This window comes from Canis lupus, chromosome 6 (assembly GCF_048164855.1).
Source record: "Canis lupus baileyi chromosome 6, mCanLup2.hap1, whole genome shotgun sequence".
NCBI classification, from domain to species: domain Eukaryota; kingdom Metazoa; phylum Chordata; class Mammalia; order Carnivora; family Canidae; genus Canis; species Canis lupus.
In genome coordinates, this window is record NC_132843.1 from 67,829,419 (window position 1) to 67,847,640 (window position 18,222).

The window sequence follows — 18,222 nt, forward strand, 5'->3', positions numbered from 1 at the left end:
CTTAACAGAAGACGGTTGGATTCTCATATCTCCTTCTGTCTGCAGTATGTGGCTGTATGTTGTTTTGGTTGAAGCATATGCAGAAAATCTGGCCTCACAAAGAATATATGTAATTAGAAAGGGAAAGGTATTCTAATAGTCTTTATGGATAATGGTGCATATTCTTTTTTGATGTCACACCAAAACTTGACAATTGGTAGTTTCTCCCATGTTAGCTGTCACGTGGAATCTGAAATCATATCAATAAACTTTCTGTGATCTGTTACATTACATCCTTCAGTCAATTTTGTACTTTCAATGGATATTTTTACTCATGAATGATTTTCTAAACCATCACGGGTCACTTGGAAAGCATTGGTTCACCGAGTTATGAAGATCTTCCCAGTGTTGACGTATTTCATCATACAATATGAAAAGATGGCTGATTAATATCATCACCCATTATAACAGGAAAGTCTTTTAAGTACTGGACAGTGGTCCAGCTCACAATAGGGAAAAGAGCATTTCTAAAATTCCAAACTTTCACTTGAAAGCTTATATTTTATCACTGGCAATAAAAACTCACTTGTTTTCCTTGAAGTGTCAGAGGTGCTTTATCTATTTCTGAGAAACTGTTTGCCAAATACCCAAGTATAAATAACCATGGTTTTTAACCATTTAAGTGAAAATGGTACTCCATGGAAAAGAAAGGCTTCAGCTTGCAATTCAAATCATTGCATTAAGCGCTTCTCTTTAAGACCATCATCTTTTGGCACATGCAAATGTTATATGCATTTCCTATTTTGTCACACAAAATATTAAAAATATATGTACTCAGGGGCACTTGGATGGCTCAGTCAGTTAAGCGTCTGCCTTCAGCTCAGGTCCTGATCCCAGGGTCCTGGGATAGAGCCCTGCATTGGGGTAACTGCTTAGGAGGGGAGTCAGCTTCTTCCTCTCCTTCCCCCAGCTCATGCTCTCTCTGTGCTCACTGGCTTTCAAATAAATAAATAAAATCTTTAAAAAAAAAAGGTACTCAAAGGTTGAAACTCAACAAAATTAGTATTTGCAAATGCTTATTTAAGAACATTTTAATATAAAACTGGCATGCTATCATTAGTGCAAAGTGGTGAAGAATACAATGACTACTAACAATTTGGTGCCACTCTGCCTTGATTCATGCTAAGGCATCAGCAAATTTACCCACCATTATATTTGCTACATCAGTATAATGTCAACACAGTGAAAAAGGCAAATGACATATTAGGATTATAAAAATAATTTTAACCTCCCAGGCCCTCTGAAAGGATCTCAGAGATTCCCTCAGAGTTTCATGGGCCATACTTTAAGAACCACTGCTCTAGGATTCATACCTGGGAATGGAACAACTGAATTGTAGGATATTTGTAGCTCACTTTTATTCTTTTATCAATTGTTTTTATGTTTATTTATTTGAAAGCGAGCATGTGCACAAGAGGCAGGAGGGGCAGAGAGAGAATCTTAAGCAGGCTACACAGCCAGTCGAGCCCGACGAAGGGCTTGATCTCATGGCCCTAAGATCATGACCTGAACCATAATCAATAGTCGGAGTCCCAAATGACTGTGCCATCTAAGTGCCCCTTGATTATTTTTAATGCCTCTTTTTTCAACCTATTTTTCAAAATAGGTTTAATAATACCAGTAGAGCAGTTCCTTGTTCTACCTAAACACCAACAGGTTTAATGGGTATTTGAACGGGTTGAAATAATGGCCCTCAAAAAGATATGTCTATGTCTTAACCCCCAGAACCTATGAATGTAATCTTATTTCAAAAAAAGGTCCTTGTAGATGTAATTAAGGTTCTCATGATGAGTTGGCTCAGTTGGTTTGGTGACCAACTCTTGATTTCAGCTCAGGTCATGATCTCAGGATTATGGGACTGAGCCCCACATTGGGCTCTGTGCTTAGCTCAGAGTCTGCGTGGATTCTCCCTCTGCCCCTGCCCCTGCTCACAACCCTGTGTGTTCTCTCTCTCTGAAAAAAGTAAGTAAAATCTTTTTAAAACAATGGAGGTATCTCATAATGAGATCATCCTGGATTATCTGGGTAGGCCCTAAATCCACTGATAAGTTGTCTTAATTGACAAGAGAGGAACAGACAGACATGGAGGAGAGACAATGTGAGACTGCAGTTATCCAGACACAAGGAATGCCTACAGCACAGCCACCACAAGCTCAAAGAAGGAAGGAAAGATTGTTCTCTGGAATCTTCAGAGGAAGCACAGTGCTACCAACACCTTGCTTTTGTACTTCTGGCCTCCAGAAGGGAGAGAATAAAACATTTTTTTAAGCTACCAAATTTGTGATAATTTGTTATAGCAGCCCTAGGAAATGAATACAGGTATGAAATAGTATTTCTTTATGGTTTTAATATCCTAATTACTAATAAAGTTGAACATCTTTTCAGATGTTTACTGATGATTTGGAATTCTTCATTTATGAATTACCTGCTCTTCCGCCCATTTTTTTAGAATGTGGTTGTCATTTTATTTTTGATTCACAGGAGTTTCTTGCATATTCTCATACTATTCCTTTGCCAGTTATATGTTATGAATACTCTTATTTTGTTGCCTTTTTTATGGTGTATTAATGAACAGAAATTCTTAATTTATTAAAGTCAAATTTACTGATCTTTCCCTTCATGGTTTTGCTTTGTATTACCACGTTAAAGAAATCTTCCCATTCCTTGATGTCAGACAGATATTCTCTTATATGTCCTCTAAAAGTTCTATAGTTCTAATTTTTACCCCCACCCCCCGCTTTTTAACCCTTCAGCTGGATCTTTCTAGATTGTCAATGTAGGGATCTGATTTCGTATTTTCCTGTCCCCAAAATTTCTTGGGAGAGTCTCTCCTTTCTTCACTGCTCTGTAAAGTTACCTATGTCAGAAGTCAATTTGCCATATATACATGGGTATTTTTCCTGGCTGTTTCATAGTCTATTTGTCTATCTCTGTACAAATAATCCTGTTTTAATTACTATACTTTTATAAATTTTGGTATCTAGTAAAGTAAGTTCTCCGTTTTGTGGTTCTTCTTTAGCAGTGTCTTGGTTTTCTGGTCCTTTGTTCTTTCATACAAGTTTTAAAATAAGCTTGTCAAATCCTACAAAGAAATCTTGCTGGGTTTCTTTCTTTTTATTTTTATTATTATTATTTTTTTTACATTCTTTTAATTCAAATTCAATTTGCCAACATATAGTATAATACCTAGTGTCTTGCTGGGTTTCTGATTTAAATTGTCTTGAATCTGTAAATAAGTTCAGGCAGAATGAACATCTTCATGACACTGAATCTGTGAATATGGAAAAGCTTTCTGTATGTTTTGATCTTTTCTAATGTCTCCTAATAAAATTCTAAAGTTTTTGCCAGAAAGATCTTGGTTATTTTTAAATTTATTCCTAGTACTTCATATTTTTTTTCTATAAGTGGTATCTCTTTTAAATATTAGATTTTCTAACCAATTTCTGCTGCTCTATAGACATGTCATTGAGTTTTGTTTATAAATTTTATATCTAGCAACCATGCTAAACTCACTTAATTCTAAGAACTGACCTGTAAATGCTGGATTTAACATGTGCACAACTTTATCATCTGTAATAATGAGTTTTGGTTCTTCTTTTTACTCCTTACATGAAAATCTTTGTCTTATTTCCAAATTCAAAGGGAAAGTTTTCTTTTTTATCATTAAGTATGGTACTTTGTTGTACGTTTGCTTTTTCATTTTTGTTAGCAAATCCTAGATTAGATAAAGAAAGCTCCCTTCTATTGCTACTTTATCTGAAATTCGTTTTATCACAAATGCTCTTAGGATTTTATCCAGTACCTTTTCTAAACCCATGAAGATGTCATATAATTTTTCTCCTTTAATCTGTTTAAGTAATTTGCCACATTACTGGTATTTTTGAATGTGTTAAACCCTACTTGGTCATGGAAAAACCCATTTCCATTTCATAGAATTTACCCCTTTCTTCTACGTTTTCAAGTATACTAGCATAAAGATTATTCACAATATTCTCATATTTCCAATATTTGTGGCACTTGCAATTGCAATTTACTAGAGTAAAATAAATTCTGCCTTCTTCACACTTAATCATTCACCTTTTTAAAAATAATGAAGTAAACCTTCCAGTTATGTTAGGCTTTGGTTTATAGTCTGAACAGGGGTAGTATTTATTACCTTTCTGTTCTGTTCTTTGGTCCTCAAGTTCTTTCTTAGGAGTTTTAGGTTTTATTAATTCTTTGTCCCAAGCAGCCAAAGCTTGTTTTTCCATTTGACGGATTTCTGCTTCCTCTGCATCCAAACGTCGCTTCCACTCTAGCAGCTCCTCTGCATGTTGTCGTCGTTGCATTAGTTTTTGCTCTCGCTTTGTCAGAAACCTATGGTCACACCATGAAGAACAGTCAGAATGAATCTACAGGCAGAAATTACTCAGAGCTCTACCATTCATTGCCTTATCAACAAGCTGTGTAAAAACATGACATTCCTACTACTTCTTTGAAAAACTTTGAAATAACAGAAGCTGTGATGAGTCAACTCATTCAGAAAATGAAAATTTATGTTTTACTTGTAATCGTTTGTAAAGATTAGCAAAGAAAAAACAGTGGCAAATTCAGAAAAGAAAATCTTTAGAATAGCTGGACAATGATGACTGATTAATACTTACATATTCACTTCTCTTAGGTGATTCTTTTTCACATAACAGAAGATACAAGAAATTTATTCTGAAGGTTCAGACCAGAAAACACACAAACCCAAACCCAAAACAATAACGACCAAAACAACAACAAAAACAAAGTTCAAAGTCCCCAAACAAGCAAGCAAACATAAAAACATATCCATGTCCCTTTTTGACTTTTACTTTCAAATTCAGTCTGGTTTTATTTCAGGTATCACTATACCACTTTTTGGTTCCCATTGCCTAAGAGACACAATGTGAGGTGGTAATTATGGAGAGAAAACTGAGTACCACAGTCAGATGCCTTTTGCATATAAACATGACTATTTACTTATGGAAATGAATGCACCAAATGCCTCAAATTTCTCAATTTAACCCAATCTCTGAAATTAAATAGCCCAATGTATCTTAGCTCCGAAGGGTTAAGAGAAATTACAGCTTTAGGAAAAGTTATCTGAGTAGTTAAAAAGTTACTATTAAATTCTCCTTATATGTAGATGCCAAAGTTAAGTAAAGGGTGGGCTGCTCATTTATTGATGTTAGATCTGTATTGGTGACTAATCAACAAAAATGCATTCACACATCCAACAAACACTTAATGAAAAACACAAAAACTGTCATTCCACTTTGTAAACAATCAGCATATCAAATTAACGTGGAAACAAAAAGGTACAATCTATGGGACATTTGACAAGAAGCCTCCAGGCTGTTAAAAAAAAAAAAAAAAAAAAGAAAGAAAGAAAAAAGCAAACCAAACAAAAAGAACAGAGCATGCTCTATCAAAGAGTGCACTGAAAAAGGTGCAAAGTTACCTGACCAACTGGTTGTAGATATACAGCTGGAATTTGGGATGAAGGTTGGGAAAACAGACACTGAGAGAGGCCCAGTGGTGAGACGTAAAGACAGAGAAGAAGTAGTGAACAGGAGAGCAGTGTCTACAAAATAAGGAGGAAGATTTTAAAACCAAGAGATCAAGAGGCAGCAAGAATGAGAAAGGGAAAGCAAAAGAGCTGAGTGGAGAACTTTTAATAAGCTTCCTGAATAACATTAAAAGCTACTCACTTAAAGCAAGCGTTATACTCTGTGTGACATATAAAACATGTACTATTATAGATCTTACCAATGATTTCTGAATAAACATGTCTTTCTCCTCAGATGTTGCTTAATCATCATCTATAGTTTCAGGTAAACTTATTTGTTTGTAAGTAAAGTTATGAGAACTACAGTATGGAGCTAAATAAGTTTTCCCATAAGCTTTTTTTTTTTTTTAATTTTTTTTTTTTTTCCCATAAGCTTTAACATAGAGAACAACAATTATGGCTGTGAACCTAGGACATTAGCAATTCTACATACATATATAATCCTGAGCAAATGATTTTTATATCTGCATCTTATCCTCTATTTTAAGCTTGAAATTAAATAAAAAGCACTGTGTTTGCCTTATTTAACCTAAGGCAATGTTAACATTGTGATCTGGCTTGAAAATAATAATTTAGAAAACAAATTTAGAGTAAAAATACCTTGTTCACCTCTACACAACATAAAATTTACTGCCCATAGGACCTACTGGAGGTATTTTGCTTTATATTTAACAAAGGCCCACTTTAACAAGATTGAAATACAATATCCATTCTATAAAATATTAGAATTTATAATTAAGAATAAACTAAGCTAGTTGCAATAAATATTCCTGGTTAAAAAAAAAATCATACTATGGATAGCTCATTCATAAGCTTAAAAATAAGAAAATTTCATATGTTACAGTTATAAAAGTAGGAAATTCTCCTTTTTATATAGTAAGTAGATCATTTATTTATTTAAATATAAAAATATATATATATTTAAGAGTATAAGTCAGTCTAGTAATAGTTTGAAAGGTTATTTCTCTTTGACAGAGCATGCTCCTGTTCACATGCACACCAACAATCATCTTTAGAGCAAGGCAACATTTTTTGCCTTGGAAGGGCAAGGAATAATGTATGTCACAGAAGTGAGAAAATCTAGGTATAAATCCAGCTATTCACTTGGATTTTAAAAAGTATGTACAATCTTGCCTATACATGTATTTTCAGATACACAAACTATTTCAATGTCTGTTTCCCCACAACTTAATATTTCACCTCCCCTTCATTTACTTATATGCACACATACATACATATACATTCATATCTGGATTGCCTTGATTTTCTGCACTGAAGTTCAAGGGAAAACAATTTTGCCAAATTTTAGTAAGACACTGCAATCTTCCTTGCCATTCTTTATGAATGTATAATAAACTTATTTTGATGCTAATTATCAAAATAGTACGCAAAAACAAATGTACTCGACAAAAGGTCCTAAAAATCTATTCATAATATTCAAATATCACCCACCCTCTTAAGCATATAACTGCTAAATGCATGCATGACCTAGTACAAAAAGTAAATATTGGAACATATAAAACAAACTGTAAAAAAATTACAATTTAAATTTGTCCAGTCTGATATACAGAATAATAATTTTCTCTACTAGAACAAGTACTGACCATTTATTTTTCATTTATAAGGATTAAGCATATTCAAAAGCCATAGGTTAGAAATGAACAACAAGATATAGCTAACAGAAAAAGGAAAGAAAGGTTTATTAGTGTGAGAAAAGTTTAAAGTTAAAACTTCTTCCCAGAAATATATGCTCCTTATTTATATATAATCTAGAAATAGTGTCCTTTAAAAGCTAAGCCAAATAAAGTTGAAATTAAAGAAGTAGTACTTCACTTTAGAGTTAATAATCCTTCAAGATGCTGCACAAATAAGAAGTAAAATTTGTGAAATATAGAGGCGAATGCCTACTAACAGAAAGTGCCTACCAACATGCTTTATGGTTGGTATCAAGACATCCTCCAGCAAGGCTTCTGAGGGTAACAGAACACTGGACTGAGTAGGATGAAACATAAAATAGATCTAATCTTGTAAAAAAATCATTGTGTTCTTATATAATGTTTTATCTTAAGAAATTCATGAGTAGTTAGTTCCTTTTAAAATTTATTTATGATAGAGAGACAGAGACAGAGAGAGAGCAGAGGGAGGAGGACAAGAAAACTTCACGCTGAGCACAGAGCTCGACACAGGGCTCGATTTCATCACCCTGAGATCATGACCTGAACCAAAACCAAGAGTCAGATGCTTAACTGACTGAGCCCCCCAGGAACCCCTAAGTCCCTTTTAAAGTCACACTTCATACTGTAAACTTGAACTGTGCAGCTATTCAAGCCTAGTAATCAGCCACTGAATACTCTTCCAATTTAAACAAATCCAATTTACGAGAGTCAATTTCTACTGCGATAACTTTAAGTCATCACTGTAGTTTTGTTTGAAAAAATTATGACGTTGAAAGCAGATATGCTAACTTGACTCAACTTGACGTCCAGAGAGCAGGGTCCTAGTTCTAGCTCTGCCACTATGTGGTATGTGTGATCTGGAACCAGTAACTTATTTCCATGGCTTCAATTTCTTCCTGTGAAACCAGGGGACTACATAAATGACTTCTCTAAGAGTCCTTCTAGTTCCAGCAGTTTATAATGCTTTCCTTCTCCATTTAAGTACCTCCTCACACTTTAAAAAAAATCTCAACACACTGCTAGACCATGTAACATAAATGAAAACATTTTTTTCCCACTGAGCTAATATAATTGTAAACTATGTTGCAACATATTATAAAACCATGCTATCATTTGAAAGAGCAAAATTATGATGTACATTTTTTTATTTTATGATGTACATTTTAAATGAAATTCTCAGTTGTATAATCCTTTGACTCTGAAAGATACTAAACAAAACAAACAAAAACCTAGTATTTTAAAATTCTTTCTGGACCAAAAACTAATTCTATATTGTGATAAGAAAAAATAAAACAGTGTTTTAAATTTTAAAATGAATAAAATTCTTCAAGTCCTTAAGCATTTTTAACGACATTCAAAAAGGAATATGAAGACATGGATACTACTACCATAAATGAAACTCTGGTCTTCGGGTACCTGGGTAGCTCAGTTGGTTGACTCTTGTTTTCGTCTCAAGTCATGATCTCAGGGTCATGAGATTGAGCCCCACATCCAGCTCCACGCTCAGCAGGGAGTCTGCTTGAGATTCTCTCCCTCTGCCCCTCCCCCTGCTCACACACGCCCATGCAAGCATGCACATTCTCTCTCTCTTTCTCAAAAATAAATCTTTTTTTTTAAATAAATCTTAAGAAAGAAAAAAGAAAATGCAGCCTTGTATTTTTAAGCAAAATTTATTCTATTATTTAAAATTGTCCAATAATTTGCATATATACTTAGACAAAATGTAGGTATATTATTCTTAACTTAGGAAGTAAAGAAAATAAAAACCATTATCAGGCTATCTGGATTTATTCAGTTACCTGAATAGATAGACTAGAACCTTGTCTAAGAAAATTATATTTCTAATTTAAGGCAGAAGTGTCTGGGTGGCTCAGTCAGTTAAGTGTCTGACTCTTGATCTCAGCTCAAGTCTTGAGCTAGAGGTATGAATTCAAACCCCATTTTGGGCTCCATGCTGGGGGTAGAGCCTACTTTAAAAAATATTGGCAAATTCTAATTTAAGTTAATGATATTTAATATATTTTTTAGACTTCTAATGAAAATATCTTTTTTAATGGAATAGCTAAAGTCTCCCCTGCAAATTCATAACTTTTTAAACTCAGCAGATTAATGAAGATTTTAATATTGACCAGACAATACCACAAATATTGTTAGGGCTATGTCATACAGTATCTGTTTAACTTTATGATTTAAAACCAAGTAAGTTAATTTGCTCTTTTAGCAGTTTCTAAGCTAACTGGGAATATTTTTAAATATTTAAATTTTAAGTAAAAAAGTATTTCAATATTTAAAATGAACATTTGAGGGGATCCCTGGGTAGCTCAGCGGTTTAGCGCCTGCCTTTGGCCCAGGGCGTGGTCCTGGAGTCCTGGGATCAAGTCCCACATCAGGCTCCCTGCAGGGAGCCTCTGTCTCCCTCTGCCTGTGTCTCTGCCTCTCTCTCTTTCATGAATAAATAAATAAAATCTTTAAAAAATAATAATAATAAAATGAACGTTTGAGAAGTTTTGTGACTTCATTTTTCCGTGCTAACATGGTTTGCAATGATCAAACCAAAATATAACTTGTCTGTAGGATTCTTTTTTGCTTTTTCTTATACTATAAAGTACTTACTAATTCAGAAGTATATTAAACTCAGAACACTCATCCACTGAAAATTGCCTTCATATATTCTTTTCAATAAAATTTTTTTCCTCCCCTGAACTTCCTTACAAGTCAATTTGTATCTATTTCTCTATAGGAATTGATACTTGCTCTTTTCCACCTAGACTATCTGTTCTTTAAGGGCACCATTTATGTTTGATTGACCTTTATATCTCTCAGAGCCTCACACATTCACACAATTCCCAATAATTTATTACTAAGAATAAGTATATATTTAATAAATAATATGAAAGAACAGCTGCTATTAAATGAAAAAAAAAATGCCGTGTCCTATTTTAAACTTGAAGATATATATCCTCATCCTTTTTATGTTTTATTTGCTCAGTAAAAAAATTTTCCTGAGATGAAATTGGCAAATTAACAGAAAAAGTCCACTGCATGGTGTTTTCTTCATGAACATGTTTCAGGATTCCAGGCAATGTACCTGTATTGTAAATAATGCCCCTCACAGTAATAAACAAAACTCAGATCTCATTTAGCAACAGTATCAAAAAGACAGAGGGCTATGCAGTCTGTGGCTTTTGCAAACATAGGTTTATTGTAACTAATCTTTTTCACAACTTAAATTTCTTTTGCTTTTCACTACACTGAGAAATAGAAAGTATGTATATAATGTCAGATCAATAAAAAGGTCAGGAAAAGCCACAGATTAGAAATATAAATTTTAACAAAAGCTTTGTTGTCTTAATGAAACATTAAAGAAGGAAATCCTTTACTGTAGCCAATAGTTTAACAGTTTAAGAAAAATATTTGTCACACAATCAGAATTCAGAAGGTTAACAATAAGCAATGACATATAATGAAAAAGTTCCCAAAAGTTAGCTAAACTTAGTGAGGGAGGATTGCTTTTTGACAGGTATTTTATATCAATAAAATAGTAATCTCTTGGAAGACTGCCTTTGTAAATCTACCAAACAAATATTAGTGTCTAGTACCAAAGTCTCAAATTATTTTGTTATTAAGTGTCTACTGTAGCAAATGACAATAAAATTAACTCACTCTATTTACTGACATTTACTTACTGACATTACAATATTGTTAAAGGAAATCTAATTGTAAAGTTCTGGTGACCTGAATGGTATTTAAAAACCAGTTTTCACATAATTTTGTTCTAGACATAAAAAAAAAAAAATCACATAATAATCTTCCTTTATAGTGCATTGCTAATTTTGAAAAATATTCCAAGTCATCCTCAAATTTCAGCATCATCATAAATATTAAAACTAATTCCTTTGCTACTGCTGTCCTTACATCCCTACCACAAAAACAATTGCATTGCTTCAAACAAATCAAGTCACTTCCTTCCAATAGGTCAAAAGATCTATTTCTTTGATAAATTTCTCAAATGGTTCCTGTAGTAGTTGATAAAGGAAGGCAGAACAATAATACAAAAATTCCATGTGTTTAATATTTTGGATTCTGAGAAAATAATTAATAAAACTTGGAACAAAATCAGTAAGTGTGACCTTCAATTTATTATTTAGAATTTTTAAAGCTTTGACCAAATCTGAAATAAGCACCACATAAACAGACTCATCTCATAGACTTAGGATTAGCCATTTCTTCTACAAGTGTGATTAAAATGATTAGAATACTATTTATAAAGATTAGCAATGAAGACCTTACTAATATAGATGAGCAAGGGATCAATGAAGAAATTACCCCTGGAGTTGTCTTTCCTCCAACATTTACCATTCAAGGATAATGGGGGCATGTATAAAATGTCAAGACAGTCAGAAATTCACAAGAGAGATTACTCTAAATTCAAACATCCATGAAGCAAAATAGTATGCCTATACAGACTATTGTGAAATATCAGGAAAGGAAGAAAGCATCTTAGTCTACATTTCAATGAAAAAGTCTTACTTTAGTCTATCACATGGAATCATCCAAAAAGGAATATTGACATGTTTATAAATATTTGGTTTAACCTCACTGTATTTTTAAAATTTGTGTTGATTTTTTAAAACTTATTTTCATAACCAATTCAGGTATTTTAAAGTTATGCAACGCAATTTAACTAAGCAAAGAAGAGCAAATGTATAACATCATTATCTACAGTAAGTAAGGTTTGATTTACAACTATTTGACTATTCAGAAACTAATTAAATCACAGGTTGATGTCCATAAATATAGACCATTATTAAATTTGGTAATGTGTGGTACACTGACAAAGGATATCAAGATACACCTTAAGTTCAATCTGTGGTTCAAACCATTAACAAAATAAAATAGCAGTCAATCAAATATTTTAACGAGTCTCTCATATTTAAAGGTAGAGGTTATAAAGTCAAGGACAGGGTCCACAAGCAGCTACTTTACAAGCCTATTTAATGAAATGTACACCCACAAGTATAATCGCTCACATAAATGTAACTTTATATAGTCAATGCTGACATACAATTGAGCTACATTTAAATAGAAGTAGCTTTTTTTAAAAAGAGCCTCTAAAAAAATAATACTTAGAAATGTTTTAGAAGAATGGTAGACTGCCAAATCACTCAGGAAAATTTCAGTTTTTCTGGTTTCAACTGAGCAATCCACACTTCCTCACAGGTTAAAATTTCTATTTGACATAAGCCTGAGAATTGTCAAAGAGCCACAGGATGAGATCTCAGGATATATCATTAATGCTTCCCTAAGTCAATAGACATCCTCAGATTTCAGAGAAGATATAAATTTCACACTTACTTTTAACTTTTAATAAAGAAAGATGGACACATTGTCATGGGTATATGTGCAATTACTATGTTGGTTTTTAAAATAAGAAACCTGACTGTATTAAAAACAAGAAAATTTGTTTTATAAGAAGATCTATAGTTAACTGACCTCTAGGTTTATTTAATAATTCTGCTAAAATGCTCCTGAATTTATAAAATATTATTTGCATCAATCTAATCTAATGAAATACATTAAAAATATTTGTTGCTATCATTTGCAATGTGAACAGGAGATATTTATAAAAATAAATTACTTTTCATCCATGCGGCTTCTCATTTTTTTTAGTTTCTGCATAATGCTGCTAGTTTCACTGCTGGAGATTGAAATAGGGGAAGGACTACGGGTCTCCAAGTCAGTTGGACCAGGACTGGTTGCCTTATTATCCTTTGTATCATCATCACTATGAGAGTCCTGCAAACAAAAGAGGGCAAAAGTTTTACAATTTTACTGGAATTTAAGATCTCAAGATGACCCTAAACATTCTTGTTTTAAAATTAAGTTTATCCTCAAAACTTTATTTATAAAAATAGCTGTAATTAAGATAATTACTTAAAAGACAAAATTGTATCACATTTAAAAGTGGCTACAGATTTTGTTACATTTGTCTTACATATGTTTATATATAATCACAAAGTATAATAATAAAAAACTTTAAAAATATTCTGCTACTGTCAGTCTAGTATTTGTCCTAATTTCTTTTAAATTGAACCACTCAAAAGGAATACAAACACTATATATAGATAGATATAAGAATGAAGAGAATACATAAACATTAATAATATTGAGCGATGGATCTTTTTTGCCAATTCTAGTGGGAAACACAGTATTTTCCCCAATTAAAAAGTTTACAATGAAAACATTTAGAACTGTTGGTTTAATTGATATTTCTCATGGCCAAAAAGTAATTTAAATGCTTAAATAAGTCTTTCCCACAGTCATTTATTCTCATAACTTTTCAGGATGATGAGTAGAAACAGTTGTGACCATTTTTATTTTGTGAACAATACACACAGCAGAGGTCTTCTCCTTCCTTTTCTGCTTCCTAAATGATTCAGTCCTGAAGCCATTAGATGGAACAGAGCAAGGTAGGGTCCATGCAAAGGTAGAGATAGACAAGAAGACAAAGACTGGGATGTCCCAACTGGAGTGAGATGAAGAAGGCATCTAACACGGGTATTAACTCAAGCAGGGATGTCCACGGGGGAATAGCTTGACTTGGGAGTCAGAATCCAGGGGTGGTGAGGATACCCACATGGGGAAAGGGGTAGCAGTGGTTATGGGAGAGATGGGTTACATAGAAGAATGGTCAAATCACTAATCTATATTAAGGAAAATGTTAATCAGTTGTCTGTCAGAAAAGGAAGATTCAAACAAGAAAAAACTAGAATGGAATATTATGGTGCAGGATTGGAACTGGAAGAATCAGTATGAACTCATAATACATACATACCATATGTATATGTACATATAGAAATAAACATACACGTAAAATGTATTTTTTACTACTTCTACATAAACTTATATATTCTCTAGATTGGTTGCTTTTAGGAGGACCAAAACCTGAATAGTAATGAGCTTGCCTAGCACCAGATCTTGGTTTCTGAGTAACTTTCCTCCTTGGAGAAACAGCCGTTTCCAAGTCTGGGGCAGGGAAGGTACAAGATGACCCTAGGACATCTTGTTGCAGAGAACATGGAAGTGCTCAAAGATTGATGCAGACATGTCAAAAGGGAACAGAAATTTGAAAAGACTTTTAATGGTCTGACTTGGGACAAAGCAAACATCAAAACAAATGATAGTAACAGATTTAATCTGTAAGTTCACACTAGTATAAATAAAAGAATAAATTTAATGAAGAACAGACATTTATGTAGTCTCAAAATAATTCATGCAAAGTACTTATTATTCACAAAGGGGCAGAAAGTAACTTCACAGTGAAGTTTGATAGCCACCACCTTAATCAAGTGATCAAGTCAACATCTTCAGCTGGGATAAATCAAAATCAGGCCCCACCTGATTAAATGCAGTGAGAACATCACATCACTTCCATGATATTCCAACCAAAGATACATAACGTGAATCTAATTATGAGGAAATATCAGATGAATCCAAGTTGAGAAACACTCTACCAAATAACTGGCATGCAATCTCCCAAAGTGTCAAGGTCATGAGAGTCAAGTAACTTTTCCAGACTGAAGGGACTAGAGACATGAGAACTAAATGCAATATGTGATTCTGAACTTACCTTTTGATATAAAGCACATTATTTTGACAATTAGAGAACTGTCATACTCCCAACTCAGGAAGACAGAGTCCTTTTTATCATGTTTGAAATTTTCTATAAATTTGAGATCGTTTCAAAATATAAACTGAATTTTAAAAATCAAAGGCAGAAAATGCCAAGATTTATTTCATTACAGAGCTATCCAGTGTGGGTTCTCCAACACTACACTGACACTTTACAGAATCTCAGAATAGATCCAAATTTTGCTTTTGTCTGAATACCTTCTTTGACTTTTTTATGGTTATATTAACACTGGATAACTAAAATAAGTATCAAGAGCAAAAATAGTCCAATTTGAGGAACATATCTGGATTGATAAGCAAGAACAAGGTTCTCTGTCCCAAGTGAGTTTATATATGGAAAACATTTTCAACTATTATTTGAACCATGTATCTCCTTTTGAAACTTGACTATTCCATGAGGAAAAAAAATTAAAAATCTCACTATACATAAAGTCACAAACGTAGAACTTTCTTCTAGTTCATCTATCAACTATCACAGTCCATCCTATGAGAAAGTGAGGCAGGATTAGATATTAGGAAGCAACATGAGGCAGAAAACAAACAGTAATTTCGTGTAACTTACCAATTTATTCTCCCCTGCTGACTTTAACTTCTCCTGTAACTTTATGGTGGTCTGTCGTATCCTTTCTATCTCCTCCTGCTGCTTTAGAATTAGCTGTCTTTCCTTCCGAGCTGCCTTATTGGCTTCTTGAAGACGTTTAATTTCTGCCTAAGGTTTAAAGAGAAGAGTGATGGGAGATTTAGAGGCTACAAGTCCAAAGGAGTATTTTAAGAAAGCCCAATCATCACATATATCAAGAAAAAAAACATAGAGTTGTCAAGATAAAAATAGTAATATTGAAAATTTTTAAAGTAGTGAAGGAAAAGAGTCATATAAACCCATCATGCTAAAATAATGTAACATGAACCCTTAATTTAAACAACTATAATTACAATAGACTGAGAAGTTCCTATCCTCCTTTTAAACTTACATCCTTCATATTTTTCCATACTGCTACTTGGTCTTTACTCTTATTTGTTTAATAGATGCATAACAAGTAAAGTAGTTAATATAACTAACAATTATTCTACTGCTAAATTCTTAGGCCCCTTGTAATTTTTTACCAACCCAAATAATGCTTTGATGCCTATAACTGTCTCAAACTATGGGTTTGTTCTTTAGGAGAGATTCCAAAATGTAGGACAAACAAGTCAAAGAGGCCAAATCATATTATGGCCCTTAAAATCATTTAAAGATTGCTTTCAAAAAAGAATAGTCTCCGCTTAAAATGCCACAAGACTACATTGCACCAAACTCTCTCCACACAGGGTATTTTTAAGTTTTTTTGTTACTAATGAAGTGGGCAAAAGATAATACACTTCACTGTTAATAACCGTTAAAATTTAAGACTGTCCTTTTCCCCCCTATAAATTTGTTTTAACCTGTTTCTGTCAATAATGTAAGCATAATAAAGACAGTAATAATCTGCAACTTATAACTTCTTTTAATCATGTTTGATTTTTGGAAACTATCTGAAAATGCAGAAAAGTGAAACAAAACATTTAATTTCTAAAATCTCATACTAACAATTGTTAATATTCTGTCATATTTTATCCTAGTTCTTATTTTGTGAAGAAATAAAACACTACAGATAAAATCAGTATGCAATTCCAAGTCATTAGAGGTAATCACTACCATGGTGTATATATATATCCTTTTTGCGCATTCTTTTAAAATTCTTCTACAGATATTTGTACTTATCTACAAAAAACATATTTGTATGTTTTAAAATATTTTATAAAGAATATCACACATACATATTTTCAATCTTGCTTTACTAGACATTGCTTTTGATACTTCTCTGCATTGACTTAACCCCTACATACTATGTAACACTGGAGGCATATAATATTTCATGTGATCCATTACCCCTACCTTTGGATAAAGTTGTTCACTACTATAAACAATGCTACAATAAACAGCCTTATACTTTTTGTCTTTGGCAGAAGTATGAATTTCTCTGGAACAGTAGTTCTTTAAGTGTGGTCCCTGGCCCGTATAGGATTCCCAAGGTTCTTTCAGAGGACTCTCAGGGTCAAACTATCTTCATAATACTAAGACATTATTTGCCCTTGTTCATTCTTACTCTCTCATAAGTATCATATGGCACTGTATGCATTTTAAAGAAAATAACTATATCCTCCAAAACAAAAAAAAATAATCAGTATTTAGATTTTTACAAATCTCTTTCTGTCTGGCTTAATTTTTTGAAACATCATGTATTGGACATTTGGACAATGTCAGTTCACTGAGTTATGCAGATCTTCCAAATGTTTACACATTTCATTTTACAGTATTTTAAAAATCGCATTCTTTCACATCACCACAGATCTCAAAAGAAAAGTTCTGGTGGAGGGGATCCCTGGGTGGCGCAGCGGTTTGGCGCCTGCCTTTGGCCCAGGGTGCGATCCTGGAGACCCGGGATCGAATCCCACGTCGGGCTCCCGGTGCATGGAGCCTGCTTCTCCCTCTGCCTATGTCTCTGCCCACCCCCCTCTCTCTCTGTGACTATCATAAAAATTAAAAAAAAAAAAAAAGTTCTGGTGGACAGAAATTTTCCAAAATTCTGATTTGAAAGGCCAAATTTCATCATTGGCAACAAATACTTTTACAGCTATTTTCTATGAAGTGACAGGCACACTTCATTCATTTTTGAGAAAATGACGGTCACATATCTAAATCTGTATAAACATAGTTGGTCTCTAATTTGTTCAAGGAAAAATGGTATTCCATTTAAAAAAAAAAAAGGCTAGTTCAGCTTGCAACTCAAACACTTGCACAAATGCCTTTCCTTGAGTTAATCACTGTCCTCTGGTTATCTGGCAAAAGTGCTTACTTGTGGGTTTCCTATTTTTTTCATGCAGAATATGAAGATGAAAGTACTCAAAGGTCAACACTCAGCAAAACTGATAATTGTCACTACTTAATCAAGATATTCTTCAGAGAAATTAATTTTGGTTTTTTGTTTTTGTTTTTCTTTTTTAGCTGTATGTGGCACTGAAAAATATGATGACTGCTAATACAGTTTGGTGCCACTACCCTGATTTGTGCTAAGGCATCAGCAGTTTTACTCACCATTGTTTTTGCACCACTTAGTACAAATGTCAAACCATGAAAAGGGCAAATTCATATCCCACTATTAGAAAAAAAGTTTAGACCTCCCTGACCCATGAAAGGGTATCAGGGACCTCCGAGCTCCA

The 18,222-nt window shown here is 33.3% G+C and overlaps 1 protein-coding gene across 5 annotated transcripts in view; it reads right to left on the reverse strand.

Annotated features, from left to right (window-relative positions):
• CEP350 (centrosomal protein 350) overlaps positions 1 to 18,222 on the reverse strand; it is a 153,579-nt gene that overhangs the window by 38,704 nt on the left and 96,653 nt on the right. For 4 of the 5 annotated variants that reach the window (XM_072831037.1, XM_072831040.1, XM_072831038.1 and 1 more), the window contains exons 26-29: positions 15,545 to 15,691; positions 12,929 to 13,086; positions 5,507 to 5,629; positions 4,196 to 4,395 (exon numbers count right to left, since the gene is read on the reverse strand). In XM_072831037.1, coding sequence (XP_072687138.1) covers positions 4,196 to 4,395; positions 5,507 to 5,629; positions 12,929 to 13,086; positions 15,545 to 15,691 — 628 coding nt within the window. The remainder of the gene's footprint in view (positions 1 to 4,195; positions 4,396 to 5,506; positions 5,630 to 12,928; positions 13,087 to 15,544; positions 15,692 to 18,222) is intronic. The other variant, XM_072831041.1, reaches the window with a different exon arrangement.